The sequence below is a fragment of the Helianthus annuus genome, chromosome 8, assembly GCF_002127325.2.
Source record: "Helianthus annuus cultivar XRQ/B chromosome 8, HanXRQr2.0-SUNRISE, whole genome shotgun sequence".
Lineage (NCBI taxonomy): Eukaryota > Viridiplantae > Streptophyta > Magnoliopsida > Asterales > Asteraceae > Helianthus > Helianthus annuus.
In genome coordinates this window covers 27,957,885-27,985,145 of record NC_035440.2, presented here as the reverse complement: position 1 = coordinate 27,985,145, position 27,261 = coordinate 27,957,885, and the positions used below count along the sequence as shown (strand labels likewise).

At 39.9% G+C, this 27,261-nt stretch overlaps 1 protein-coding gene and 1 long non-coding RNA gene across 2 annotated transcripts; one reads left to right on the top strand and one right to left on the bottom strand.

Annotated features, from left to right (window-relative positions):
• Positions 1 to 405: 405 nt before the first annotated feature.
• Positions 406 to 1,479, bottom strand: LOC110869775. The gene has a single exon (XM_022118997.1). It carries the CDS (start codon positions 1,477 to 1,479, stop codon positions 406 to 408), a length of 1,074 nt encoding a protein of 357 aa, XP_021974689.1.
• Positions 1,480 to 18,219: 16,740 nt separating this feature from the next.
• Positions 18,220 to 19,981, top strand: LOC110870978. Its single transcript, XR_002553401.2, has 3 exons — positions 18,220 to 18,359; positions 18,878 to 18,944; positions 19,807 to 19,981. It is a non-coding gene; the product is annotated as an uncharacterized LOC110870978 (long non-coding RNA).
• The last annotated feature ends 7,280 nt before the right edge of the window (positions 19,982 to 27,261 follow it).

Sequence of the window (27,261 nt, the reverse complement as noted above, 5' to 3'; positions counted from 1 at the left end):
CTTACCCGCCTTCCACTAAAAGATGTCACGTGAATAATTTTGCTTTCACATATAATTTCCGCATGATGGCGGGATAACCAACCCATACCTATTACTACCTTAAATTCTCCTAAGACCATGGGAATCAAATCAACATCAAAATCTTCACCTTCTATAGTAATCTTATAGTTTCTACATATCTCATGTAAGAGGTAACTCTTACAATTGGCTATTTCTACCTCAAGCGGTGTACACATTCTTTCTATCGTGAATAAAGGGGAATGTACAAACTCACTAGAAATGAATGATCTACTAGCTCCGGTATCAAATAATACATAAGCGGGTATAGAGTTTATCATAAAGATACCTAAGACCACATTCGGGTGAGCTCTAGCTTCTTCCGTAGAGATTTGGAACATTCTTCCCTTAGTTTTGGCGGGTTCTTCCTTCTTTCTTTACTCCTTGTTTGAGCTTCGGGCATTCAGCTTTCACAAGGCCCGATTCATTACAGTTGTAGCACACCCTCTTGGGGTTTGGGCAATTGTAATATGGATGCCCTTCTTGCCCGCAGTTGTAACATCCTTTCTTCCCCAACAAGCATTCTCCCGAATGGGGTTTTCCACACGTTTTACGTCGTGGAAACCCTCCTTTAGAAGATTCTTTCTTTCCTTGCTCGTTTATCTTAGGTTTCTTGGAAGAACCTTGTGTTGATCCCTTCTCAACTTGCCTTTTCTCCCCGCGTTCAGCCTGCCTTTTTATCTCAATTTCCCTATCCCTTGCCAGGTCAATAATCTCGTCCAAAGTTTCACATTTAGAAGGAGTTATGAACTCCCGATATTCCGCCTTAAGCATGCCATGATAACGGATAATCTTCTTCCTTTCTGTTCCGACTATTTCTTCACAAAACTTCAACTGATCAAGGAAAGTATTCGTGATCTCATCGACTGATTCATCTTTTTGTCGGAGCCGGAGGAAATCTTCTTGGATTCGATCCACGGCTGATTGTGGACAATGGTACTTGGTAAAAGGTTGCTTGAATTCTTGCCAAGTCAAGGTTTGAACTCTTTCCTCGCCGATCTCTTTACTGTACGTATCCCACCAATCTTTAGCCCTCCGTAAAAGTTGCCCCGTGGCGAACATGACTTGATCTTCTTTATCACAATGACTTCGAAGGAACACTCCCTCCATATTAGCTATCCATCTTTGGCATTCAATAGGATCAATTTCTCCGCTATAAGTCGAAGGCTTACATGCCATAAAATCCTTATATGTGCACCGCCGTGCGTCTTTCTTGCCTTGAATTCCGGTTATCATTTCTTTCAACTCATCTACCTTATTCGTTACCATAGTCTCCACCCTAACCAACACTTGGTTCTCCACTTCTTGCGCTAACTTCGAAACATTTGCATCGAGCGCCTTGACTACTTCATTCGAAATTATCTTGTTTAACTCGTTTCGAGTTATCCGTTCTGTGGTATCCGTCTTTCCTCCACTTGCCATCTATAATTAAATATTCATATTAGACATCATTACATTCATTCATCCAATCTTTCTTTACGAACATTCTAAATGCGTCACTTACTTCATTCGCTCATGTACATAATTTCCCATTCTTTCACACATTCGTCATTAAAACATGCTAGCCATCTAGAATTTCTTTGTTTCATAGTTAATTTAAGGTGTTCCTAGCGTTTAACGAAGGCTAGAACTGAATTAAGGGCCTCATCATACTAAACAAACAAGTTCAGCAAAAGCAGACAAAGAAGCCCCGTCGCCGACGGGCTCGGGAATGTTGCGTCGCTGAGGACTGCCCGTAGACAGTTAATTAGCCCGTCAGAGGGAGGGGGCCGTCGCCGACGGGCTCTCTGGTGTGCAAACGCTGTTTGATCAAAACTTTCATTCCCAGGCCCTTTCTCCAACCCGAATTGGTCTTGGGCAGTCCCGAAACCATTCATAGCATCCCATAACGTCCCAACCCAGATTATACCAACAACTAAATCATAACCCATTCCCGTATCCATCTAAAAGCATGAAATCCTTAAATTACTTACTTACGTGGCGCTTTGGAACGAACACACTTCCACAAGAGCTTTCGGTTTGAGTTCGAGAACCATAACTTGCTCGAATCTCTCAAACCTAGGCTCTGATACCAACTTGTAAGGTCTAAACTTTGTAAAAGGACAATCGAACTACATTAAACGAAATACCAAACGGGTCGAAAAATTTATAAGTAAAATTCTGCATTTAACTTCATATTAACCAACTAACTAGTTATGAAAGAGTTTTAAACCCCAAAAGTTTCACAAAACACAACCGAGTTCTTAACCACAATTTAAACATCTAACTACTTCCGGGTTAATTTACATACAAAGGACCCGTTTTAACAAAATCATTTAACGAAAGTCTAACCACAACTAGGATCTTCGCGGAAGCGTGCATTTTGAGTGTGTTCGAATCCAAGTAGTGCCGCTAACAAATTCCTTTACCTACATTCAACTAAACCATTAGACAAATTAATTCATAAGTTTATTCGACAACAACATACTAGCCAACTTTGAGGGAACATTCATAACTCCTTCCAAACGTAAATTTCTCAACTTGATTTATAATCACTTCATGTCATTTAAACCATGTTCTTATCATACTTCATTCTTAACTAACTCATTACTAGTATACGATCTCAACATGTAAAAAGATATTATTTGTGATTATGCAACTAATAACATTTCGTAAGTAAAGGAACTTACCTTTGTCGTTGTTCGTTTGCGATCCAGAGCGACTTGAACTTTCTTCTTTGATCCCTATAATCCAAGAATCGCATACTTTAGGCTTATGTCATTCTTTTTCATTCATTCATTAACTTATTACATTAAAACACAATAATTCTCAATTCTAACCATTAAACTTTGTAAAACCATTTGTTCACCTTATTCAAGCATTTTAACAAACACTTGGTGTGCGTACTACTAGTTAAGCATAATGTACTAGTATTATATGCATAATATAACTAGTTCATACCATTAACATCAAGAACATCAATTTTAATCATAATCTCATACAACCTTCATCCTAATTCGATTTCAATGGTGACATCTTATCAAGAACATCATCATGTAACATCATTTGTGCTAATCTACATCACAACTTCATGTTACTAGTCACCACTATCCAATTCTAAGTGGGTTTTTACCTTTAACTATCAATTAGGTCGAATTCAAGCATGATTCAAGCTCTATATGGGATTTCTAACACATGTTCATACTAATTTCACATGAATTTCTAGTTTTACTAAAAACCCATTTCATACATGATCATTAAATCATAAATTTCAACATACCTTATGTAGAGAATTCTTAGATGGTCAAGAATTAGTGTTCACGCATAAAATCAGGCTTTGATTTCCCTCTCAATTTACTAATTTGCTGAGTTTAGAGGGTTTCCCTTCTTTCTTCTTGTTCCAATCGACCCACCCACCATCAGTATGTGTGTGTGTTGTGTTTTTTTTGTATTTTTAATAGTTTAACTTTCATTATTTACATATTCCACCCCTCATATTAGCATATTTATTTTTAAATGGCCATAATTTGCCTTTCCTAACTAAAAATTCTAATTTACTTTCTAACTAGATTCACTTCCTATTTATTTCTTAAAACGTATTGTAGCAACTTGAATATGCACACATATAATTAAATTCGGGGGCGTTACACAATAGTACGTTGTAGGTTGTCGTGTAGCGGACCAAGTTTGAGTTGATGATATGATTCAGGAGACGCACTACTGTGAGTTCATGTCCCCCCTTTTTCTCTTAACTATTTTCAGTTTTATACTTCGGGGGTGGAATACATGTTACAAATTATTACAGACATTTTTATACATGGTATGGTTAGCCTAAGGAGGGTATAATACTTAGATCATGTGAGTGGTGGGTACAACACTTAAGGCCATTAATCCTCGTCGTAGGACCGAAGGACATGAGTGATAGATCTATTTGGGTGTAGCGAGCCCACACCCATGAGGCCAGGGTGGCCCATAGTGGTGACTATGTCTTCCAGCCGGAAGCCCGGTGCAACTCCGCTAGGTTTGAGTTTTCCTGCATCACTTCACACATACCAGTGGCTTTGCAACCCATTGCTGATCTCTTTTTCCTTATTGCTACATACCAGGGACTTTTATACATAAAGACATATTTTAAAGGTTTATACATACTCATATACACATGAACTCTCAACTTTTGTTGATTTTTCAAACTACATGTATTTCAGGAAACTAAGGGATCTGGCTAGTGTCTGCATATGTGTCAAGCTGCGTTGAATAAAGATGTCATCTAGGGTAGTAGGTTTAGGAGGTGTAAACCTTACCTGGACGGGTTACATGTCTTTAAACCACGTTTTACTTAAAGTCTTTTGTTGTGTCTCATGAACACGTTGTCGACAAGTATGGTTTGTAACTTATTTTAAATGTCGACATTTTCAAACTATGATGTCGTGGTATTTTAAACTTAATGAATGGATGAACATCTTGTGTTTTATCATATAGCATTGTTATGATTGTTGCCATGGTATTAAGGAGTCAGACCAAAATAGTCAACGCTTCCGCAAAAGCCAGGGTGTGACAGAGTTTTCATCTTTTGAAAACGTTGCATTACACTCTCTACGGAAACATGTTGTAAGAACTCATTTTCAATGTAACAAATGCAAGAATCGTTCATGTATCAATCACCCATCCTATTACGCAATTTCGTCTTCACAAGCTTCATTGAAGAAAAACTCCTTTCAACACTAGCCGTTGCAACCCGTAAAACTAGTGACAACTTTATTAAATGATAGACCAACTGACACCCAATGTGTTTCCTTGTTTCCACCATCCTTTGGCAAGATCACTAACCCCATCCAGGTTATCAAACCGACTATCTTTTTTCACATTAGAAATGTAGTGGCCGAGTTCATCGATAAGCTTGTCTTTTTAATAAAAAATAAAATCATACGGATACATTTCGTCCAACTTTAGCAAGTTTAGTTTATTAAAGGAAAAAATTTGTCACGCGAGCTCAAAGAACTCATACACATAAGCAAGTTAGTGGTTACCTCGTTAAAACGGTTTCCAAGCTCTTGAATTTGCATGTCGAGAACCGTGTTGAAATTTTTGACCACAAAATGATGACGATTGGTGATGTTGATCTTTCTTCTTCTGTTTTTTGGGTCAACATATTCATCTTCCATATTACTGATCTCAATATCATATTTGTCACAAAAGGATGTGACATCATTTAAAAGTGAGTCAAAGCCTTCAAGTCGATACCTTTGTAATTCTTCTTTGGTTGATCTAACTAGCTCAACAGCATTCAATATATTTTGATTCTTTCTTTGAAGAGTGACACACAATAAGTTAGGGTGTCACACCCCAACCGATGGCGGAATCATCGGGGCATGGCACTGAGCGAAACAGATTGTCCAGAAGTTTCCATAACAGCTATCTATATAATTCAGTTAAAGATACGTCCCATACCGTATCCTGAATAAACAAATACCTTATTACAGATAACATCTAAACAAGTAATTCCGTTCCGACAACTCAGATTTAAATTAATACAAAACATAAATATTGTTCAAATGCTCCTAAAGACCCAGCCTGACAAGATCTACAGACAACTATGCTCTAGTTGCTCTTTCCTGACAGACAACTATTCGTTGGGGGCCTCTAGAGCTTTATTCTAGCCTCGCTTTCCTAGCAAGCAAACATCTTATACACCTGTCATATACGTTAAAATACAGTCAATACATAAATGTAAAGGTGAGCATACAAGTTTGATATAGCATATAGAGTTCGAATAGTTTACGCATAACCAGCACGTACACAGAGGAAAACAAAGCATGTTAATTATCGACATGGACCTATCGATACCAATGACTGCGGGTTGACCGTCCGAGACGGTTCGCAATACATGATTACCACCGTAACCCATGCAAGTAATTGTCCTTAACAACCCCCGTGTGAACGGGTGCTGAGTCCAAACTATAGTACTATGTCGTTAAGGCAGGTAGACAACATTCCACGTGTAAACACAATCAACAAGCATTCATTTAGTCACGTAATACATGCGAATCGGTTAGCGTTCAAATAATTGAGTAGTGTGTCCGATAGTGATCTTGATAAGTAACATATGTAACACCCAAAAGTGCTAAAAGCAAAAAGGGATCGAGTATACTCACAGCGATTGGTTGATGGATTGAAGGGAGCGCTTGAGAGTAGGGTTGGCCTGAACAGTTCGATAGCATAACGATGAATACACATAGAATGGAAACGAGTGTAAGTGGGTCGAACAACCTAGTCGATCGAACGGCAGGTTCGATCGGGTGGGTTGTTCGTTCGGCTGGACAATCCGTTCGGACAGCCTGCTCGATCGATCGGTAGGCTCGATCGGTTGGACTGTTCGAGTGGATTGTTTCTTCCTTTGAGTAGGATGTGTTTGTGTATGATGGTTTGAACTTTTGAAGTTTTCGTTGTAGCATTTGAGAACACTGAATTGTTCTTACTTTTCAGGTCGATCGATCGAACTGTCTGTTCGATCGGTCGGCTTATCCAATCGGTCAGGAACTTCAGTAGTAGTCCTCATCAGGTTGTCACTCGATCGAGCAGCCTATCCGATCGAACAGTCTGTTCGTTCTAATAGCATGTTCGATCGGTTGGCACCCCAATGCGTCGAACGAGTTGAAAATCGATTAAGTGTTGAAGCATAGTATCTCATAATCCGAAGAGTAATGTTTTACCAATCGATTAGGTCGTTCGATCGGTCATTACTTCGTTCAATACCATACCTCATGAATTTGTCAAGGTGTGGGGCCACATGCTAGCCGATCGGCTGGCCTGGTCGATCGGCTGAGATGTCCGATCTGTTGGGCTGTTCCTTCGAACAGCTTAACTGTTCGGTCAGCATCCTGACCTGGTCGGCCTGTTCGTCTAACACTTGGCTGTTCTGTTTAATTGACGTTATGTTGAGGTAGTTTGGCAACGAGTTGAACTATGACACTTTTGTTCTTACTTGTTTCTCCTGCTCGGACAGGAATCACCCAAGTCCGGCCGGTGAACGGTTCGGATCGTTAGTTTAACGTTTAACCTGAAGTCGGTGAACCTCGTAGGTAGAACCCGAATCTTGAATCACACAACCATTAGAATGATTAGTGAGTTGGCTCAAGCTCTGTTTCTACCAGTGTGAAGGCATTGAGTGTAAAAGAGTTGAAAGAAAGTTGGAAATCCTCCTTTCAATCCTTTACATCATGTAAATGTTTAGATCTCTGATAGATCTTGACTTGTTTATGTGGAAATTGGTTAGATTCGAGCTATTCATGGTGGATTGATGCCAAAACAAGGTGTTCTTGAAGAACATCATGATGACATCATCCTTGAATGCTTAGATCTTGATGATTTCATGGTTAGAAATCAAGATTTGAAAGATAGAAAGGTGTAGGAACATGTTTTGATTAAGAAAGTACAAGATTTAGGTTGGAAACTTACCGAAATCGGAAGGAATCTGAGGAAAAAGGAGGAGCACAAGCTGGTCGGTCAGAACTTTCTAAAAGTGGTAAAGAGTGACAATGACAGCCCTATTTATAGGCTCCAAAAGAGGAAAGGGCTGGCCGATCGGCCAGGCTTCTCGATCGGACAGCCTGCTCGATCGGACAATCCGTCCGATCGGCTGGGCTGTTCCATCGGCTGACAACCTGATCGATCCACAGCCTGTTTCGAGTGTTCGGTGCGACGGTTCCTGATACTTCGATTTCGATTGAAGACGATACGAGTACGATAGAGTTCCTATTCAAATTACTTTCAGTCCCAACTACTATATCTAACATACAATCTCCTATGATTCACCCTATCCTTACGTTACCATTCGTCGTAGTTCGATTTCGATTGTATTCGATTTGAGCAACACACCAAACATGAATTAAACACGCACAGGTAACACATAAGGCACACACACACACACACGTATACAACAACCAAGGTTCGCATAATTCGAGATTCGAGTTCGATGATAGTTAGATCGGTTTGATTATAGATTTGTTAACTTTATCGCATTGTTACTTCCTACTAATCACAATCGTAAATCGGTTCGCGTTAATAAAACATTCGATTACTTCGATTCTTCCTGATTACAACACTTACTCCACATAATACAATTAAAACTGAAAATAGACTATTTATAGTCAAAGAAAGTCAAAATTGACTTGGACTTTGACTTTGACTTTGACTTTGACATTCGAAAACACGGGGTGTTACAGCCTCCCCTTGTTTAGGGAATTTCGTCCCAAAATTAGGCTCGAAGCTGCACAGCACCGTGAATTACCAATTTGACGCTTCAGATCTTTATTTGAACAACTGCGGGTACTTGGCCTTCATGTCGCCTTCGAGTTCCCAAGTGAACTCCGCGCCTCGTTTGCCTTCCCATCGGACTTTCACTATAGGGATGCGAGAGCGCCTGAGTTGCTTGGTTTGGCGATCCATGATTTCGACAGGCTTTTCCACGAAGTGTAGCGTTTCGTTGACCTGAAGATCGTCGAGAGGTACAATCAAATCATGATCAGCTAGGCATTTTCGGAGGTTCGACACATGGAAAGTCGGGTGGATGTTACTGAGTTCCTCCGGTAGTTCGAGTTTGTAGGCGACTTTTCCGATCCTTTCCAGAATCTTAAAAGGTCCAACATATCGAGGCGCTAGTTTCCCTTTCTTGCCGAATCTGACTACACCCTTCCAAGGGGATACCTTTAGGAGTACGTAGTAGCCAACGTCAAATTCAAGGGGCTTGCGTCTTCTATCGGCGTAACTTTTCTGTCTATCCCTGGCCTTTGCCAAGTTGTCGCGGATCTGGAGGATTTTGTCAGTCGTTTCTTGTAGTATCTCGGGACTGGTTAATTGCGAATGACCGATCTCGTGCCACACAATAGGCGAACGACATCTTCTTCCATACAGGGCCTCGAATGGTGCCATTTGTATGCTGGCATGATAGCTGTTGTTGTACGAGAATTCGACTAGCGGCATATGTTTGTTCCAACTACCACCGAAATCTATAACACACGCGCGGAGCATGTCTTCAAGAGTACGGATCGTCCTTTCAGTCTGTCCGTCGGTTTGAGGATGGAATGCAGTACTCAGATTAAGCGACGTACCAAGGGCCGCTTGAAACGTTTCCCACAGTCGCGAAGTAAACCGAGCGTCCCGGTCTGAAATGATATCACGAGGCATACCATGATTACAAATGATCTCGTCGGTGTAGATTTGGGCTAGTCGCTCTACCTTGTAGTCTTCCCGTATTGGCAAAAAGTGGGCTGATTTGGTCAGACGATCTACTATAACCCAAATGCTGTCGTGACCTGATGGTGTGGGCGGAAGTTTGGTTATGAAATCCATAGCTATACTCTCCCACTTCCATATAGGGATTGGAGGTTGTTCGAGTAAGCCGGAAGGTCGTTGATGTTCAGCCTTGACTCTTGCACAAGTCAGGCAACCTCCAACATAGAGAGCGATATCCCGTTTCATACCCGGCCACCAGTACTTGTAACGAAGGTCCTGGTATATTTTATCGGCACTGGGATGAATAGAATATCGGGACTTGTGGGCTTCATTCATTATAATCTTTCGCAATTCAGTCCGCTTAGGGATCCAGATTCGGTCCAGATAATAGAAAATCCCATCTGCTTTGCTTACAAGTTGAGCTCCATCGTGATAGATTCTTTCCTTCTTCAAAGTGCCTTCGTTAAAACAAGCATGCTGAGCTTCGCGGATAAGGGCTTCGAGGTTGTGCTGGGCTTGGGTATTGCGAATACTAAGCAAATAACTCCGTCTGCTGAGTGCGTCGGCAACAACATTTGCCTTGCCTGGGTGATAACGAATCTCACAGTCGTAATCGTTAAGAAGTTCTACCCATCGGCGTTGACGCATGTTAAGTTCTTTCTGATTAAAGATGTGTTGTAAGCTCCTGTGATCGGTGAAGATCGTACACTTGGTACCATACAGGTAGTGTCGCCAAATCTTCAATGCAAAAACAACTGCGCCTATCTCGAGATCGTGGGTCGTATAGTTCTTCTCGTGGATTTTGAGCTGACGAGATGCGTAAGCTATAACCTTGTCTCGTTGCATGAGAACAAAGCCGAGACCAAGGTTAGAAGCATCACAGTAGACAATGAAATCGTCATTTCCGTCCGGTAACGTGAGAACGGGAGCATTGCAGAGCTTGCACTTAAGGGTTTGAAAAGCGGACTCTTGTTCAGTTCCCCAAACAAAAGACCTGTCTTTATGGGTAAGAGCGGTAAGCGGCACAGCGATCTTAGAGAATCCTTCGATAAACCGTCGGTAATAACCCGCTAATCCAAGAAATGATTGGACTTCAGACGAGTTCTTTGGTGTAATCCAGCTTTTAATTGCTTCTATCTTCGCAGGATCGACATGGATACCCTGACTATTCACGATGTGACCCAGAAACTGAACCTCCTCCAACCAGAGTTCGCACTTGGAGAATTTGGCATAGAGTTGGTTCCCCTGGAGTAACTCGAGGACCAAACGTAGATGTTGCGCGTGTTCGGCCTTCGATCTGGAATAAATCAGGACATCGTCGATGAACACAATGACGAAACGGTCAAGATAAGGCTTACACACGCGATTCATCAGATCCATAAAAACCGCGGGTGCGTTGGTTAGACCAAAAGGCATAACAACGAACTCATAGTGGCCGTAGCGTGTGCGAAAGGCTGTTTTAGGTACATCTTCTTCTTGAATGCGCAACTGATGATAGCCTGAACGTAAATCGATCTTCGAGAAACACTTGGCACCTTGCAGCTGATCAAATAAGTCATCGATTCGAGGCAAAGGGTAATGGTTCTTGATGGTCAGCTTATTCAATTCCCGATAGTCGATGCACATCCTGAACGAACCGTCCTTCTTTTTGACGAAAAGGACTGGCGCGCCCCAAGGAGAGGTGCTCGGGCGAATAAAGCCTTTTTCAAGTAACTCCTGGAGCTGGTTAGAGAGTTCCCTCATTTCGGATGACGCGAGTCGGTAAGGGGCTTTGGCAACGGGGTTAGCTCCAGGAATGAGGTCGATACGAAAGTCGATATCACGACTTGGCGGTAGTCCAGGAAGATCATCAGGGAACACCTGAGGAAATTCACGAACCACTGGAACGTCTTTGACTTCAACCTTCTTTTTCTTTTCCTTCTCCGTTACTACAATGTTGGCCAAGAAAGCGCTGTATTCCTTGCGGAGATACTTGCTAGCTTGGACGCATGACATAAGCTTAAGACCCTTCGAAGCTGTTTCACCGTATACACACAATAGATCTCCATTCGCGAGCGAGAATCGAATCATCTTTTCGAAGCATACAACTTCAGCATGGTTTTCGCGAAGAAAGTCCATGCCTATTATGACGTCAAAACTTCCGAGTTGCATCGGAATAAGGTCGATTGGAAAGAGGTGATTGTTGAGCTCGAGAGTACAATCATGAAGAACAGAGTTAACGACGACAGTTCTTCCAGTAGCGACTTCGACTTTGAAAGACGAGGGGAGATAAGAACGTTTACGACTAAGGAGCTTCTCGAATTCAAACGACACAAAGCAGTTATCGGCTCCAGTATCAAACAAACATGATGCATAAATACCATTCACAAGGAACGTACCATTAACCATGTTGTTGTCAGCCTGGGCTTGACGGCATTGATGTTAAAGGTTCTGGCACGGGCTGCTTGCTGTTGCTGCTGAGGTTGTTGCTGCTGCGCTTCACAACCCGGTTTGGGCACATATTTGCAAAGTGGTTAGGGTCACCACATGCAAAGCAGACTCGAGCATTGACCGCGGGTGCTTGAGCTGCAGGTTGGCCTTGAGGGGCTGGAAGTAGAGCTTGAAGAGCGGCGGCTTGAACTGGGGCTTGACGGGGACCATAGCGACAGTTCGTGGTGAAATGGCCGTAGAGGTTGCAGTGGGCACAGAAACGACAGGCGACTCCCACCGGATGATGGTATGAGCATGTCGGGCACAGCGGGTGGGGGCCTGTGTAAGCGCGCTTAGCTGGCGGCACATTGATCACTGGAGCTTGTCGGTGGTGAGACTGCTGCTGAGCCGGTACGGCTTGCAGAGGGGCAACAGTTGTTGTTACAGCACAGTTCTTGTTGCTAGAGCTGTTGTTGTTGTTATGCTTCTTCCTTCTTCTTGACGACTTGGAGGGTTGAGTAGTGGTGGTGTCGACGGTTGACGTGGCAGTGGCGGTGGCTTGGTGCAGAGACTTGGATGGCTTGTCCTAGAAACCAGATTTTACTTGCTTGTCATTGATCTCGGCGGCAAGCAAGTAGGTCTCCTCAATTGACGATGTCTTGGCGGCGTGAACAAAGTCGGCTACACAATCGGGTAGAGCTCGAATATACTTCTTGATGGCCATGTCTGGAGTCTTGACCTGATCGGGACAGATGATGCTGAGCTGCTTAAAGCATGCAGTTAAAGCAGCGTTGTCTCCGTCCTTCTGCTTGATGTTCCAAAACTCGTCCTCCAGCTTTTGGCGTTCATGGGGAGGGCAAAATCCGTCCATCATAATTGCCTTTAACTCCTCCCAAGTCAGCTCATAAGCTGCATCATTTTCGTGATTGTTTCGTTCGGCCGTCCACCAGGCTATAGCTCGGGACTGGAAGACGCCGGTAGCATTAAGGGTGCGGAGATTCTCAGGACAACCGCTTTGGCGCAGAGTGACTTCAACTGAATCGAACCATTGAAACATGGCGGTGGGGCCATCTTCTCCGGTGAATTCCTTGGGTCCGCATGCTTTAAACTGTTTGAAGCTGAAACCAGTCTTGCTAGCATCTTTGGGAGCGTTGGTTCGCGACTCTTCAGACGACTTGCTAGCGTTTTCATATGCGTCGCTTACAGCTTTTGCCACACTCTTGGCGATGAGAGTAGCGAGACGCTTGTCTCTCTTCTCTTGGCGAGTCAGATGGTGTCGGGATCCAGACGACGACATGGTCTGCAACAGGCATCGTCACCGGACTCAACATAACGTAATTGGATCTCACCTCGCACGTCTACTACTTACTAAAGCTTAGAAACACGTCGAAACACGTATCACATAACACGTAGGCACATAACCACAGATTCACGTAATCATAGAAGCATGTAGGCACGTAGAGCACAGAGACACATAAACACAGAAACACATACACATTAAGACACAGAAGCAGTTAAGCACGTAGTTCTCCTATAGGCACACAGAGTATTCTGACTGCCTCAAGATCCTATCATCCAAAGCTCGCGTGTCGTTCGTATATAGCGATCGCGTATAGTATATCGAATAGTATCGTCTAATCGTATAGCATGTCGAATATAGTATAGCGTATATCGAAGCATAGTATCGTCTAGATTTGTAACAACTTGTTAGCGTTTTGAGATAGCAGGGTAATGCGAGTCGTGTGTGTCGATCGAAGTGATAGCAAAAATCGAATCATCAAAATTAAACACATAAACAGGCAATTACACATAAAACACATAAAAATCAACGAATCATCAGAGTCTGCGGTTGCGGGCTCAGAATCGAAACACATAAAATCGAGAAATAGATTGTCTGCGGCTACTAGATGTTGACTATCCAAAGCGATTCGACTATTCACATTAGACTTGTCGTCACACTTCGACTTTCAGGATCGTGCTTCTGCCTCGATTCCTGGGCATTCAATACGCATTCCTTAGGTCATACTTGTGAGTTCAGGTCATTGGAGTCCGTCGAGGCTTTGGTGAGATGAGTAAAAGTTGGGAATAAGTTGCCAAGGTTCGGGTTTCACTCCTGGCTTGGCAATTTCTTCCTTGTTTTAGTAAAACTTGAGGTGATTGAGCAGATAATTCTGTCGAGAGTTTGCGGTTTTCACACCTATTCTCGATGAATAATCTCCTCCCACTTGTGAATAAATTGCAGATTGAACAAATATTTTAGTCGAGAGTTTGAGGCTTTCACACCTAATCTCGACCACATTACTTGTTCAGTGTCAGATGATTAGGCAATAGCAGTGTAGTGCAAAGCAAGAATAATGGGGCATATAAGCTTGGTCTGTTGGTTCCTAACTATAGTCTAGGTCTCTAAGACAGCGACCCGGACTAGGTCGTGTCTTGCCTAATTCCCTATAGTTATGGCTCTGATACCAATCTGTCACACCCCAACCGATGGCGGAATCATCGGGGCATGGCACTGAGCGAAACAGATTGTCCAGAAGTTTCCATAACAGCTATCTATATAATTCAGTTAAAGATACGTCCCATACCGTATCCTGAATAAACAAATACCTTATTACAGATAACATCCAAACAAGTAATTCCGTTCCGACAACTCAGATTTAAATTAATACAAAACATAAATATTGTTCAAATGCTCCTAAAGACCCAGCCTGACAAGATCTACAGACAACTATGCTCTAGTTGCTCTTTCCTGACAGACAACTATTCGTTGGGGGCCTCTAGAGCTTTATTCTAGCCTCGCTTTCCTAGCAAGCAAACATCTTATACACCTGTCACATACGTTAAAATACAGTCAATACATAAATGTAAAGGTGAGCATACAAGTTTGATATAGCATATAGAGTTCGAATAGTTTACGCATAACCAGCACGTACACAGAGGAAAACAAAGCATGTTAATTATCGACATGGACCTATCGATACCAATGACTGCGGGTTGACCGTCCGAGACGGTTCGCAATACATGATTACCACCGTAATCCATGCAAGTAATTGTCCTTAACAACCCCCGTGTGAACGGGTGCTGAGTCCAAACTATAGTACTATGTCGTTAAGGCAAGTAGACAGCATTCCACGTGTAAACATAATCAACAAGCATTCATTTACTCACGTAATACATGCGAATCGGTTAGCGTTCAAATAATTGAGTAGTGTGTCCGATAGTTATTTTGATAAGTAACGTATGTAACACCCAAAAGTGCTAAAAGCAAAAAGGGATCGGGTATACTCACAGCGATTGGTTGATGGATTGAAGGGAGCGCTTGAGAGTAGGGTTGGCCTGAACAGTTCGATAGCATAACGATGAATACACATAGAATGGAAACGAGTGTAAGTGGGTCGAACAGCCTAGTCGATCGAACGGCAGGTTCGATCGGGTGAGTTGTTCGTTCGGCTGGACAATCCGTTCGGACAGCCTGCTCGATCGATCGGTAGGCTCGATCGGTTGGACTGTTCGAGTGGATTGTTTCTTCCTTTGAGTATGATGTGTTTGTATGATGGTTTGAACTTTTGAAGTTTTCGTTGTAGCATTTGAGAACAATGAAGTGTTCTTACCTTTCAGGTCGATCGATCGAACGGTCTGTTCGATCGGTCGGCTTATCCGATCGGTCAGGAACTTCTGTAATAGTCCTCATCAGGTTGTCACTCGATCGAGCAGCCTATCCGATCGAACAGTCTGTTCGTTCTGATAGCATGTTCGATCGGTTGGCACCCCAATGCGTCGAACGAGTTGAAAATCGATTAAGTGTTGAAGCATAGTATCTCATGATCCGAAGAGTAATGTTTTACCAATCGATTAGGTCGTTCGATCGGTCATTACTTCGTTCAATACCATACCTCATGAATTTGTCAAGGTGTGGGGCCACATGCTAGCCGATCGGCTGGCCTGGTCGATCGGCTGAGATGTCCGATCGGTTGGGCTGTTCCTTCGAACAGCTTAACTGTTCGGTCAGCATCCTGACCTGGTCGGCCTGTTCGTCTAACACTTGGCTGTTCTGTTTAATTGACGTTATGTTGAGGTAGTTTGGCAACGAGTTGAACTATGACACTTTCGTTCTTACTTGTTTCTCCTGCTCGGACAGGAATCACCCAAGTCTGGCCGGTGAACGGTTCGGATCGTTAGTTTAACGTTTAACCCGAAGTTGGCGAACCTCGTAGGTAGAACCCGAATCTTGAATCACACAACCATTAGAATGATTAGTGAGTTGGCTCAAGCTCCGTTTCTACCGGTGTGAAGGCATTGAGTGTAAAAGAGTTGAAAAAAAGTTGGAAATCCTCCTTTCAATCCTTTACATCATGTAAATGTTTAGATCTCTGATAGATCTTGACTTGTTTATGTGGAAATCGGTTAGATTCAAGCTATTCATGGTGGATTGAGGCCAAAACATGGTGTTCTTGAAGAACATCATGATGACATCATCCTTGAATGCTTAGATCTTGATGATTTCATGATTAGAAATCAAAATTTGAAAGATAGAAAGGTGTAGGAACATGTTTTGATTAAGAAAGTACAAGATTTAGGTTGGAAACTTACCGAAATCGGAAGGAATCTGAGGAAAAAGGAGGAGCACAAGCTGGTCGGTCAGAACTTTCTAAAAGTGGTAAAGAGTGACAATGACAGCCCTATTTATAGGCTCCAAAAGAGGAAAGGGCTGGCCGATCGGCCAGGCTTCTCGATCGGACAGCCTGCTCGATCGGACAATCCGTCCGATCGGCTGGGCTGTTCCATCGGCTGACAACCTGATCGATCCACAACCTGTTTCGAGTGTTCGGTGCGACGGTTCCTGATACTTCGATTTCGATTGAAGAGATACGAGTACGATAGAGTTCCTATTCAAATTACTTTCAGTCCCAACTACTATATCTAACATACAATCTCCTATGATTCACCCTATCCTTACGTTACCATTCGTCGTAGTTCGATTTCGATTGTATTCGATTTGAGTAACACACCAAACATGAATTAAACACGCACAGGTAACACATAAGGCACACACACACACACACACGTATACAACAACCAAGGTTCGCATAATTCGAGATTCGAGTTCGATGATAGTTAGATCGGTTTGATTATAGATTTGTTAACTTTATCGCATTGTTACTTCCTACTAATCACAGTCGTAACTCGGTCCGCGTTGATAAAACATTCGATTACTTCGATTCTTCCTGATTACAACACTTACTCCACATAATACAATTAACACTGAAAATAGACTATTTATAGTCAAAGAAAGTCAAAATTGACTTGGACTTGGACTTGGACTTTGACTTTGACATTCGAAAACACGGGGTGTTACATAGGGGGTGTTTGTTTTTTGTTAAAAGCTCTTCAGGACCTCTTATGTCTGTCCCACGCAGACCACGCGCAGACGTTTGAGTCTGCAGTGTGTTTGTTTTCTCAAAGACCTTTCACTAAAAAAGGTCTACGAGACCTCTTCTTGGTGCAGACGTGGGTCTACGTCTTCTAACCTCTTCTCCCCTCTTCCATTTTGCCAGATACCACAATCAAAACACCCCCAAAGAAAACCCTAGCTCCTCCTCATCTCCTCCCTTCTCCCCTCTACATAGCTGCCACCGTCGCCGTAGCTCCTCCTTCTCTTCTCCACGCCGCCGAGCTCCTCCCTTCTCCCCTGTTGCTGTTGTCGATCTCCTCCCTTCTCCCCTGCTACTTCCGTTGATCTCCTCCCCATCTCCCCTGCTGCTGCTGATTACGGAGCATTCATGGAGAAATTCATCCTCCCGATGGTACCGACCTCTTCTCCGTTGAATCGCCTCACATTTGTCGTCAAAGACATGTGAGTTTTTGAAAGAAAATGTGGTTCTTATTTTGTGGATTTGATTTGCTTGGATCCGATCACTGTGACTTCTTAAATATGGTTTCTTCCGGTTTATGGTTTATGTTCTGGACAGCTTCTTTGCAATATTATTGGAAATCATCGCTGAATCACTTGAATTCTATTTTGCAATCACTGTTGCATTATTTTGCAATTTCATTTGTTTGTGATTTCAAAAACAGAAAATGTGATTTTCTTTTGGAACCAGTGATCCATTTTGGTACTATATTGGAATCACTGCAACATTTTGGAACCACATGAAATTTCATTTTATGATTTTAAAAATAAGAAAAAAATTTTGTTTAAAACTTATAATGGCTAGAAGAACACTGTTTGTTGCAGTGATTTAAAAAATAAGAAAAAAATTATGTCTATGATTTCTTGTGTTTGCAGAAGTTAAAAAAAATAGTCTTGTAACACCCCGAAAATATAAATTTTTATATTATAAAATGTCGGTTATAAACAAGATAAAGTAACTAGGAATAAATAACCTAGTTAATCACAAGTCTTGTAGTAATAAGGAAAACATGGTTAAAAGCGCCCTTTATAAACTTGGGTAAAGTTGAGGGACTAAAATGGTTAAAATGAGAAATGGGTTTTATTAATTAAAACTAAAAACACCAAAACACACACCTTTGTGTGTGTTCTGGTCGCACAAACCACAGGAGCCAAGAAGAGCTCTCAAGCTCAAACCCTAATCAACATAATTTCATCAAATTGAAGGGGCAAATCAAGTACAAATCGAAATCTAAGCTCAAATAAGTGATCACCTCCATGAAGGGATCATAAGGTATGCCAAATTTCATTATTTAGTTCCATCTTAAATTCTTGGTGAACATATGGAATCGGAAATTTGGCTTGCATGATTGATGCTTGGATGAAATTAGGATGAAATCATGTCTAGGAGCAAACCCTAGTCAATAGTTTGTTGAATTAGTGTTCATAGATATGAGATTTATAACAATCCATTTATGTGTTAAATGGGTTTTGTAGAAATATGTTGAACACTAGAATTATGATTGTCAAACTAGTGTTAATTGAGCTTATGAAGTAAGTCTAGAGTCTAGACATTGCTGTGTAAACTAGATATTTGAATTTGTGAAAGATGTTCAAACATGGCAAAAGTAACTAGTTATGAACTTGTTATGAATGTGTAAATATATGCCCTTTAGGTGTTTGTTAAAATGCCTAAATGAAAGTTAAATGTTAGAAATTTCGAGCAAAAACGCATATGTGAAAGTTATGGAAAAAATATGCGTTGTGTGAAATAATTAGAGTTCTAAACAAGTTGTTGATTGAACTCTATAGGAAAGGGAGTCGAATCCTAAAGCGGACAAGCCGGAGTGGATACACGCTTGAAAGGAAAGCTCTAAAGGTACGTAACTATGGTTTCATTACATTATGCTTGATTTTGGATTTTAGTTAGTAGATTTTGAATTAGCATAATAAATGAATTTGGTATATTGTTGAAGTGACGAAGCTCACTAGACAAACAAACGGGTCAAAATATTGGTTAGAATAAGTTTGGTATGTTATTGAAATAGTGGTTTCCGTTAGACAACCAAACGGGTCAGAACAATGTTTAAATTGGTAATGTTGAAGTGACTTGAATGTCACTCGTTGAATGTGAATTATGAAAGCGTAGGCCATGGAACGGACACGCCAAGAAGATTAGTTTTTCTTAAAAGAACCCATGATATTGGGTCAAAAGTTTAGAATCATAACTTGTTGAAATTGCATAAATGGACATGCTTGAAACATTGATAACAAGCGTGACACATTGCGTGTGTAAACCATGGGTTGGAAGTGAAACGCCAATGTTGACAAGCCCGGGAAATGGGTAACTATGTTTAGAAACCAATAATGATGAATAATGCAAAGTATGACATATAACTAAACGGGTCGAATAAATAAAAAGTGGATTTATAGGCTATAAGCTTATAAACCGGATTTTTATACAAATAACGGGTCCATATTTAAATTACGGACACGTAGGAAAAAGAATTACGTAAAACGGACTTGTAGAACAAAAGTTGTTAGATTTTAAAGTTAGTAGTTTGGTTAAAATCATAACTGGGCAAATGCAGCTGAAAGAACAAAATTGTCTGGCGAATTAACGCTCTCGCGGCCCGCGAAGACATGCAGTTTAGTCTCTCGCTTGTTTGTTTGATTTTGGAATTTGTTTATACTTGTTTCTATGCTGTCAAAACTAACTTTTATGTTGGTTTTGAATTTAGGTGCTAGTAGTGTGCTTCCGAGTGATGATCAAGCAAATATCAAGAACCGAACACAAGTCTTTTGAAGCTTCCGCAATGATATCATTTTGTTTTGGTTAAATATGAAACATGTAAACACATGATGTTACATTTTGAATGTTTTAAACTAGTATGGATGTTAACTTGAATACTTTAATCATGTATGAACGTTAACTTAACAAAGTTTTTGAAATGTCGTATTTTTATATAAAATGTGTATTTAGTATTAAAATCGTGTTAATTTGAGACGAGTCTTACATTTTTGTACTTTATGTTTAACTCATTTACCTAGGTGATTTTTGTACTTTATGCTTAATTATCCTATTATTAGTTTACAAACTTTATGAATAGTAATTTAGGACATTTAAGTCATTTCTTTTTAAAAAACCATATTTGTATTACATCTTAACAGAGCACATGTTATAGAATTGTTTCCGTTACATATAAATACCGTTTGATCTTTTTTTATTTTAATAATATAATATAATGCTTTGTAAATTCCGAATATACTTTACTACAAAGTTACTTTTATCAACATTTCGATAAAAGTTTCATTGAATAGCGAGCGGAGTACACAAACTTTATGAATAGTAATTTAGGGCATTTAAGTCATTTCTTTAAAAATTATCCTATTTTATTATTAATTTACAAACTTTATAAATAGTAATTTAGGGCATTTAAGTCATTTCTTTAAAAAAAACATATTTGTATTACATCTTAACAAAGCACATGTTATAGAATCGTTTCCGTTACATATAAATACCATTTGATCTTTTTTTAATTTAATAATATAATATAATGCTTTATAAATTCCGAATATACTTTACTACACACTTACTTTTATCAACATTTCGATAAAAGTTTCATTGAATAGCGAGCGGAGTACACAAACTTTATGAATAGTAATTTAGGGCATTTAAGTCATTTCTTTAAAAAACATATTTGTATTACATCTTAACAGAGCACATGTTATAGAATCGTTTCCGTTACATATAAATACCGTTTGATCTTTTTTTTATTTTAATAATATAAAATAATGCTTTATAAATTCCGAATATACTTTACTACACACTTACTTTTATCAACATTTCGATAAAAGTTTCATTCAATAGCGAGCGGAGTACCGATCCCATAAATACCATCGCGAACCGAACCGATGTCAACCGAATTCCCGCCACAACGCGCGGGTTGAATTCTACTAGGTAAGTGAAAAATTGGAGTTGCAAAGGCAAAAAGGTCAATGATAGTATCGGTCTAACCAGGGGTGGACCCATCAATTGAAAAAAATATAGTGTTAATTTCAGCAAAAATCCCGATCTATCCTTTGAAAATTTTTGTCTACACCCCTTAGAAATTTTCGACCGTCTCCTCAGGAAAAAAATCTTATGAATTTATAAAAAAATTAAGTAAACTATGATTTTTATTAAAATACAACCTAAATTCCTAATTTATATAATTATTAACCACTTTAAATTAACTCAATTAACAATAACTTAACCTTCACTCCTTTAGCCCAACAAAGAATACATAACCCAATTATCCAAGCCCAATCCATTCTAATTTGAACAAAAATAAAATAACCCAACCCACCGCTCTTTCCCCTTCTCTCTCGGCTCCCGCTCTCTGCGATCCCAGACCCACGCGCAAACCGCAGTCCACAGGCGATGGATTTCTCTTGGTTTCACCGGAGAAAAGTGAAATCCAGCCACCCTTCCCACGCAAACAGCAAGAACGTCATGCAATCGGGTATGGTTCAATTATTTAATTTGTTATGCTTGTTTTATTTGGATTTTTAGAAGAAATAGAGTTGTAAAAGGTTTGAAATTTTTAGTTGTTTTGATGCTGTTTGAATCTTTAGTAGGGTGATTTAGTTGTTTTAGTTTGTTTAAATGGTTAGTTACATGGAATTAACAACTAGGACTTGAAATTAAAACCGAAAATTACGAAGTTTGGTGATGATTGTTTAAAACTTTAACTATTTAGCGTTGTTTCTAGCGGAGTTGTTTTATATTTGATAGGAAGTTAGGAACCATGAGTAGGGAAGTTATGCGCGACCCGAACCGACCCGATATGATGATTATATAAATTTTAGCTTGATGCTCTTTTCTTTTACATGACCCGACCCAAACCGACCCGATATGAACCGATTTTTTATATACCTAGGGTCCAAAAAACTAAAAAAAAATATTCCACATCCCAATGAAAAAAATTCCTAGATACGGCACTCGGTCTAACCTATTGCACTACTGTTGCATTGAGTTCTTCACACACATATCAAAAGGATTCATCTAACTCATTAGTCATTACATGGTGTGATGCTGTGTTCATTTTCTACGTATGTTATTGTGGTTGTCCTTAGCACTATCAAAATTTGATTATTAATTGTGTGTATATCTATACCATATTATAATACATTTAAGAGGACAAAATTGTGTTTTTACATTAATATATTTAAGAGTTTAAGATGTAAAATTGCCTTTTATGAATTTGGCTACCTTTTTTTTTTTTTTGAAAGGTAACTATTATTCACAAAGGCGAGCCCCCAAACACGAGGGCAGCCAAAAAAACGACAAAACCGATTACATCACAGAGAAAGAAATCCAGTTTTCCCAAGAAACATCTCTATATTTCGATCTATTACTATACCACAAAAAACCAAGCGACTTAACGTTTTGAACAATACTAGCGGCCGATCTTTGTTTATTAGAAAATCTTCTTTCGTTTCTAGTGATCCAAATACACCACTAACCCACCATAATGGTACCCTTGAGGATGTCCTTCGCTTTAACGCCCAACCCGGAGAACTCATGAACCTCCAGCAGGTCATTCAACGAAAACGCAAAGATCGGATATACATTAGTAAAAAAGTTGACAACAAAGATGAACTTTAAAAACTCTCTAGAACCCCAGATGGGTTCAAGCAGCCTTCCAATGAATAGTAGACCAATTGTGCTAATAACAACCTGTAAAACAAATGACATGAAGGAGTCTGCATACATGTTCTTAAAACAATTAGTTTTTCTCTTCAAATGTAACAATAACTACAAAATAGAACCATAGAAGATGCTTACCCCATGAATGGTTTGTTCAATATAACTAGCTGTTAATAGGTTCCAACCATAAGGAATCGTTCTGTCATGAACAACATGAAGAAATATAATTCAGATTATGCAGGTGCAGATGTGAATTACCATGCTGTTGAATCACATTCGAATTCTATACATTCATACAAAGCTACAAACAGGAAGCTGAAAAAAGACTGTGAGCTATATATCCATACTAGTCGAAGACACACAAGGCACAGCCATACCAGCTAAATTCTGCAAAAAGCCGGGTTGAACAACTATAACTCTTCTGAAACATCCAAAAAATGGCCGGAAACTAGCCTAAACCAGCCTAAAACATGTCTAAGACCAAGGCTGGAAAGAGCCGGGCCACATTGGGCTCGCCTATTCGGCTCGACTCGTTTATCTTAAAGAGCTGAAATGTTATAGCTGGAGCTCGGCTCGTAGTAAGCTCGAGGCAACTCTTTTATTTAAAAAAAGAGTTAAATGCCATTTTAGTCCCTGTGGTTTGGGCCATTTTGCCAGTTTAGTCCAAAGGTTTGAAACATTGCCATTTTAGTCCAAATAGTTTTAAACGTTGCCATTTTAGTCCACTGGGTTAACTCCATCCCTTTAGTCTGTTAACTAGAAGGGCATTTTGGTCATTTTATATGTAATTCTGTTGACTAGAAGGGCAATTCGACCATATAAAATGATCGAATTACCCTTCTAGCTAACATAAAAAACGGATGGAGTTAACCCAATGGACTAAAATGGCAACGCTTGAAACTATTTGGATTAAAATGACAATGTTTCAAACCTTTGGACTAAACTGACAAAATGGCCCAAACTACAGGGACTAAAATGACATTTAACTCTTTAAAAAAATATATTTATACTTTTACAGATATATATTATGTATATAAAACAAAAGAAAATATTTAAAACACATATATAGAAATTTGGGTTATCCCATAGGATATAGCTTATATGTATTAAAATTTTAGCTTTAATTTAAACGAGCCAACGAGCGAGCCTCCTGAGCTTACTTAGCTCGGGCTTGGTTTGTTTATATACCGAGCCGGCTCAGCCAGTTCCGAGCGAGCTATGAGCCGCTAGATTCTGAACAACCCTATCTAAGACCCCTGAAAATGCATGTTAATACCGTACGCCATGCTTAAAAAAACATCGCTTATTAAACACCTTGCACCTGGCCCGAGTCTCAACCTTTGCGCCTTTGACTACCTAGCAGCTATCCATACAATGATGTAATATACACTTAAACTACTCATCATATTAACATGTTTTAAACCAGAAACTGATACACAAATAAATTTTGAATCAAACAAAGAGTTAGAGATATGAATTCACAGTAGATACAATGAATACGAACGTCATCATGAAAACATAAACAGTATGCTATTACCTTGCAGGAATGAGCGCGATGTAAGTAAGCACAGAAGGGAAGATATGAACCACAATGTGTCCACAAACGAGAACTATCGCCAGCCCTTTACAGATCTTTGTAAATTCCGCAAACACGTTCAGACCCTAACGCGGTTACGTACAATCACCAAAAACCAATCGTCAGAATAGAAATGTAAATTCTAAACGTGATATAGAACAGAAAACGAATACACATGCAAGATTTAATATATAAGCAATGGGACGCTTACTGCCGAAAACTTCATTACAGCAGGAGTGTAGATTGTTATATATATAAGCAATGGGATTGTTATATATATAGGGTTATGTAAGTAATTGGTTTTATCCTATGCATGTTTGATCTGAGTGAATTCATGTGTTGATTGTGATATATTAGGTTTATTGTGCTCAAGATCTTAGCTTTATGGCTCTTTTTAGTTAGTTGTTATGTGTTTAGGTTCGTATTTTTGGATGTATGTCTAATTAAGTAGTTGAGTTTCAAATCTTTTAAAATCAATCGCACAATGTAATGTGTTTAGTTATGATGAATGCATCGATTGTCTTAAAATTGTTAATAAAAACTGTGCCTTAATATTTCATTTGAAGTGTCCATTATTGATCATCTTGCAGCATTTTCTTTAGTTTTGTTGTCATTTTACAAGATTTTAAGGTTTTTTTGTGTTTTGCAGCTTCAATTGTCTCTTCTAAAGCTTTCACGGAATCGAACCGAGTGTTTAATTTGCCTTATGGGAATTGTTGGCCCCAAAATGGATCTTTGATCTCTAGACCTGAATCGAACTTGAATATAAAATCGAATATCTTTACATGTGATTCTGAATGTGTACAGGGATTGTATTACAATTGAAATCTACAAGCCTACTTATACTAATTGAATAGATGCGAGTGAAAGGACGTGTCTCCTCTTGAAACATCGCGTCTGATGATCTTGTGGTGTAGGAGTCGATTGGGAAGAGATGCGTCCCCTGGATGTGTCGCTCCATCTAGTTGTAGGTTATAGACTTTCAATTTGCCACTTTTAGTCCCCGAACTTTTCTTTCTAATCTTATTACAATACAAACTATCTATTAACTATTTACCGAACAACCCTCGAACTTAAGGATGTGTAGGGATTATAACTTTCATTCACCCCCCTAATCACGAACATCCTTGAGTTGTAGATCTTGAACTTTGATCAATTCCATTTTTCTTAAAACTCCTCGGTATCCGACGTTTCACACAGATCTTCTTATTCACCAACCTTGCTCCTCACGAACCTTGTTTTACTTGAACTCGCTTCAAACGAACTTGCTTCACACTTATCTTGACCGTACCTGATTTGTATCACACGAACCTTTTCTTGTGTAGTTGTCTCAACACGAATTCCACCCGGTCTTGAATAACTTGCCCACTATCATATCACATGAATTAAATCCATCTCGCATAGATTTTGATAAACTGACTCACTCAGATCTCTCTTGTGGTTGTATCACACAACAATTTTTTGACCCAGTCACAGGATACTTGTTTCCTTCATGCGTGCGCCTTCTTTTGGTCTATCACAGATTTAATCTCGTCATCACGGTTGTCTCTCACAACAGGTTTTCATCATTGATTGCTTCTCTCACGGACTCTTCACTCACATGAATTAAATCCATCTCGCATAGATTTTGATAAACTGACTCACTCAGATCTCTCTTGTGGTTGTATCACACAACAATTTTTTGACCCAGTCACAGGATACTTGTTTCCTTCATGCGTGCGCCTTCTTTTGGTCTATCACAGATTTAATCTCGTCATCACGGTTGTCTCTCACAACAGGTTTTCATCATTGATTGCTTCTCTCACGGACTCTTCACTTTTATCTGATCCAGCATTTAGTGCTTCATTTTTCCTCTACATTCACTGCATTTTTTTCTTGCACTCACTGCAACAATTTCTCTTCATGTTTCTTGCATTCACTGCATCATTTTCTCTTTTCTGCATTCGCTGCATCACCGTGTTTCTTTGCATTCACTGCATCTACAATTGGCTATTCCGCATAGCACTTTGTTTCTGATTGAAAAACCTTCGAGCCTTCACTTGGTAATTCTAGATTCTTCGAACATACTTCGAATCACTCGAATGATTCTGTCTTTACTCGCTTCTTCTTCACGATCGACTCACTCGATTTTCTTTTTCCCAATTGATTCACTCAATTTTCTTTTCTATACTATGAATTTGGCCTTCAAACCTTCACCCGCAAATAAAACTGATTGCGTATAACCACCGGATTAAATTTTGATTCTTCCTAGCACTCCAAATGAAACAAGAATAACCCTGTTTTGCGCTCCTGTACTCGATTCGATACACTCACGAACCCTAGTCTGATTGCTAACTTAGAGTTCTCACAACCCTTACTTTCTTGTTTCTAAAATTTCCTGGCCACCAATACGAACCACTGTACCGGTAAATTCAATTCCCTTGAATTCAACAAACTCTCAAATCTTTAACCCGCGTATAACCCGAAACGCGTAATAATCAAACAATCTAATTCGCACTAAACCCCGGAATCAAACAAACCCTAGATTCCTAACCAAACCTTCGGTTCAACCGATCACCCTAGAACCGAAACCCTTAAAAAAATTTTTGAATGAACTTGCGAATTGAAAACGAAATTGAAACCTGATCGCGAATTCCCTGTGATGCCTTACGATTCCCACGCCTAGAGCCTGACGCTCTGATACCAATTTGTTGGCCCCAAAATGGATCTTTGATCTCTAGACCTGAATGGAACTTGAATATAAAACCGAATATCTTTACATGTGATTCTGAATGTGTACAGGGATTGTATTACAATTGAAATCTACAAGCCTACTTATACTAATTGAATAGATGCGAGTGAAAGGACGTGTCTCCTCTTGAAACATCGCGTCTGATGATCTTGTGGTGTAGGAGTCGATTGGGAAGAGATGCGTCCCCTGGATGTGTC

Excerpts from the sequence above, each read along its gene's own strand:
- LOC110869775 (XM_022118997.1), bottom strand. The coding sequence starts at position 1,479 with ATGGCAAGTGGAGGAAAGACGGATACCACAGAACGGATAACTCGAAAC.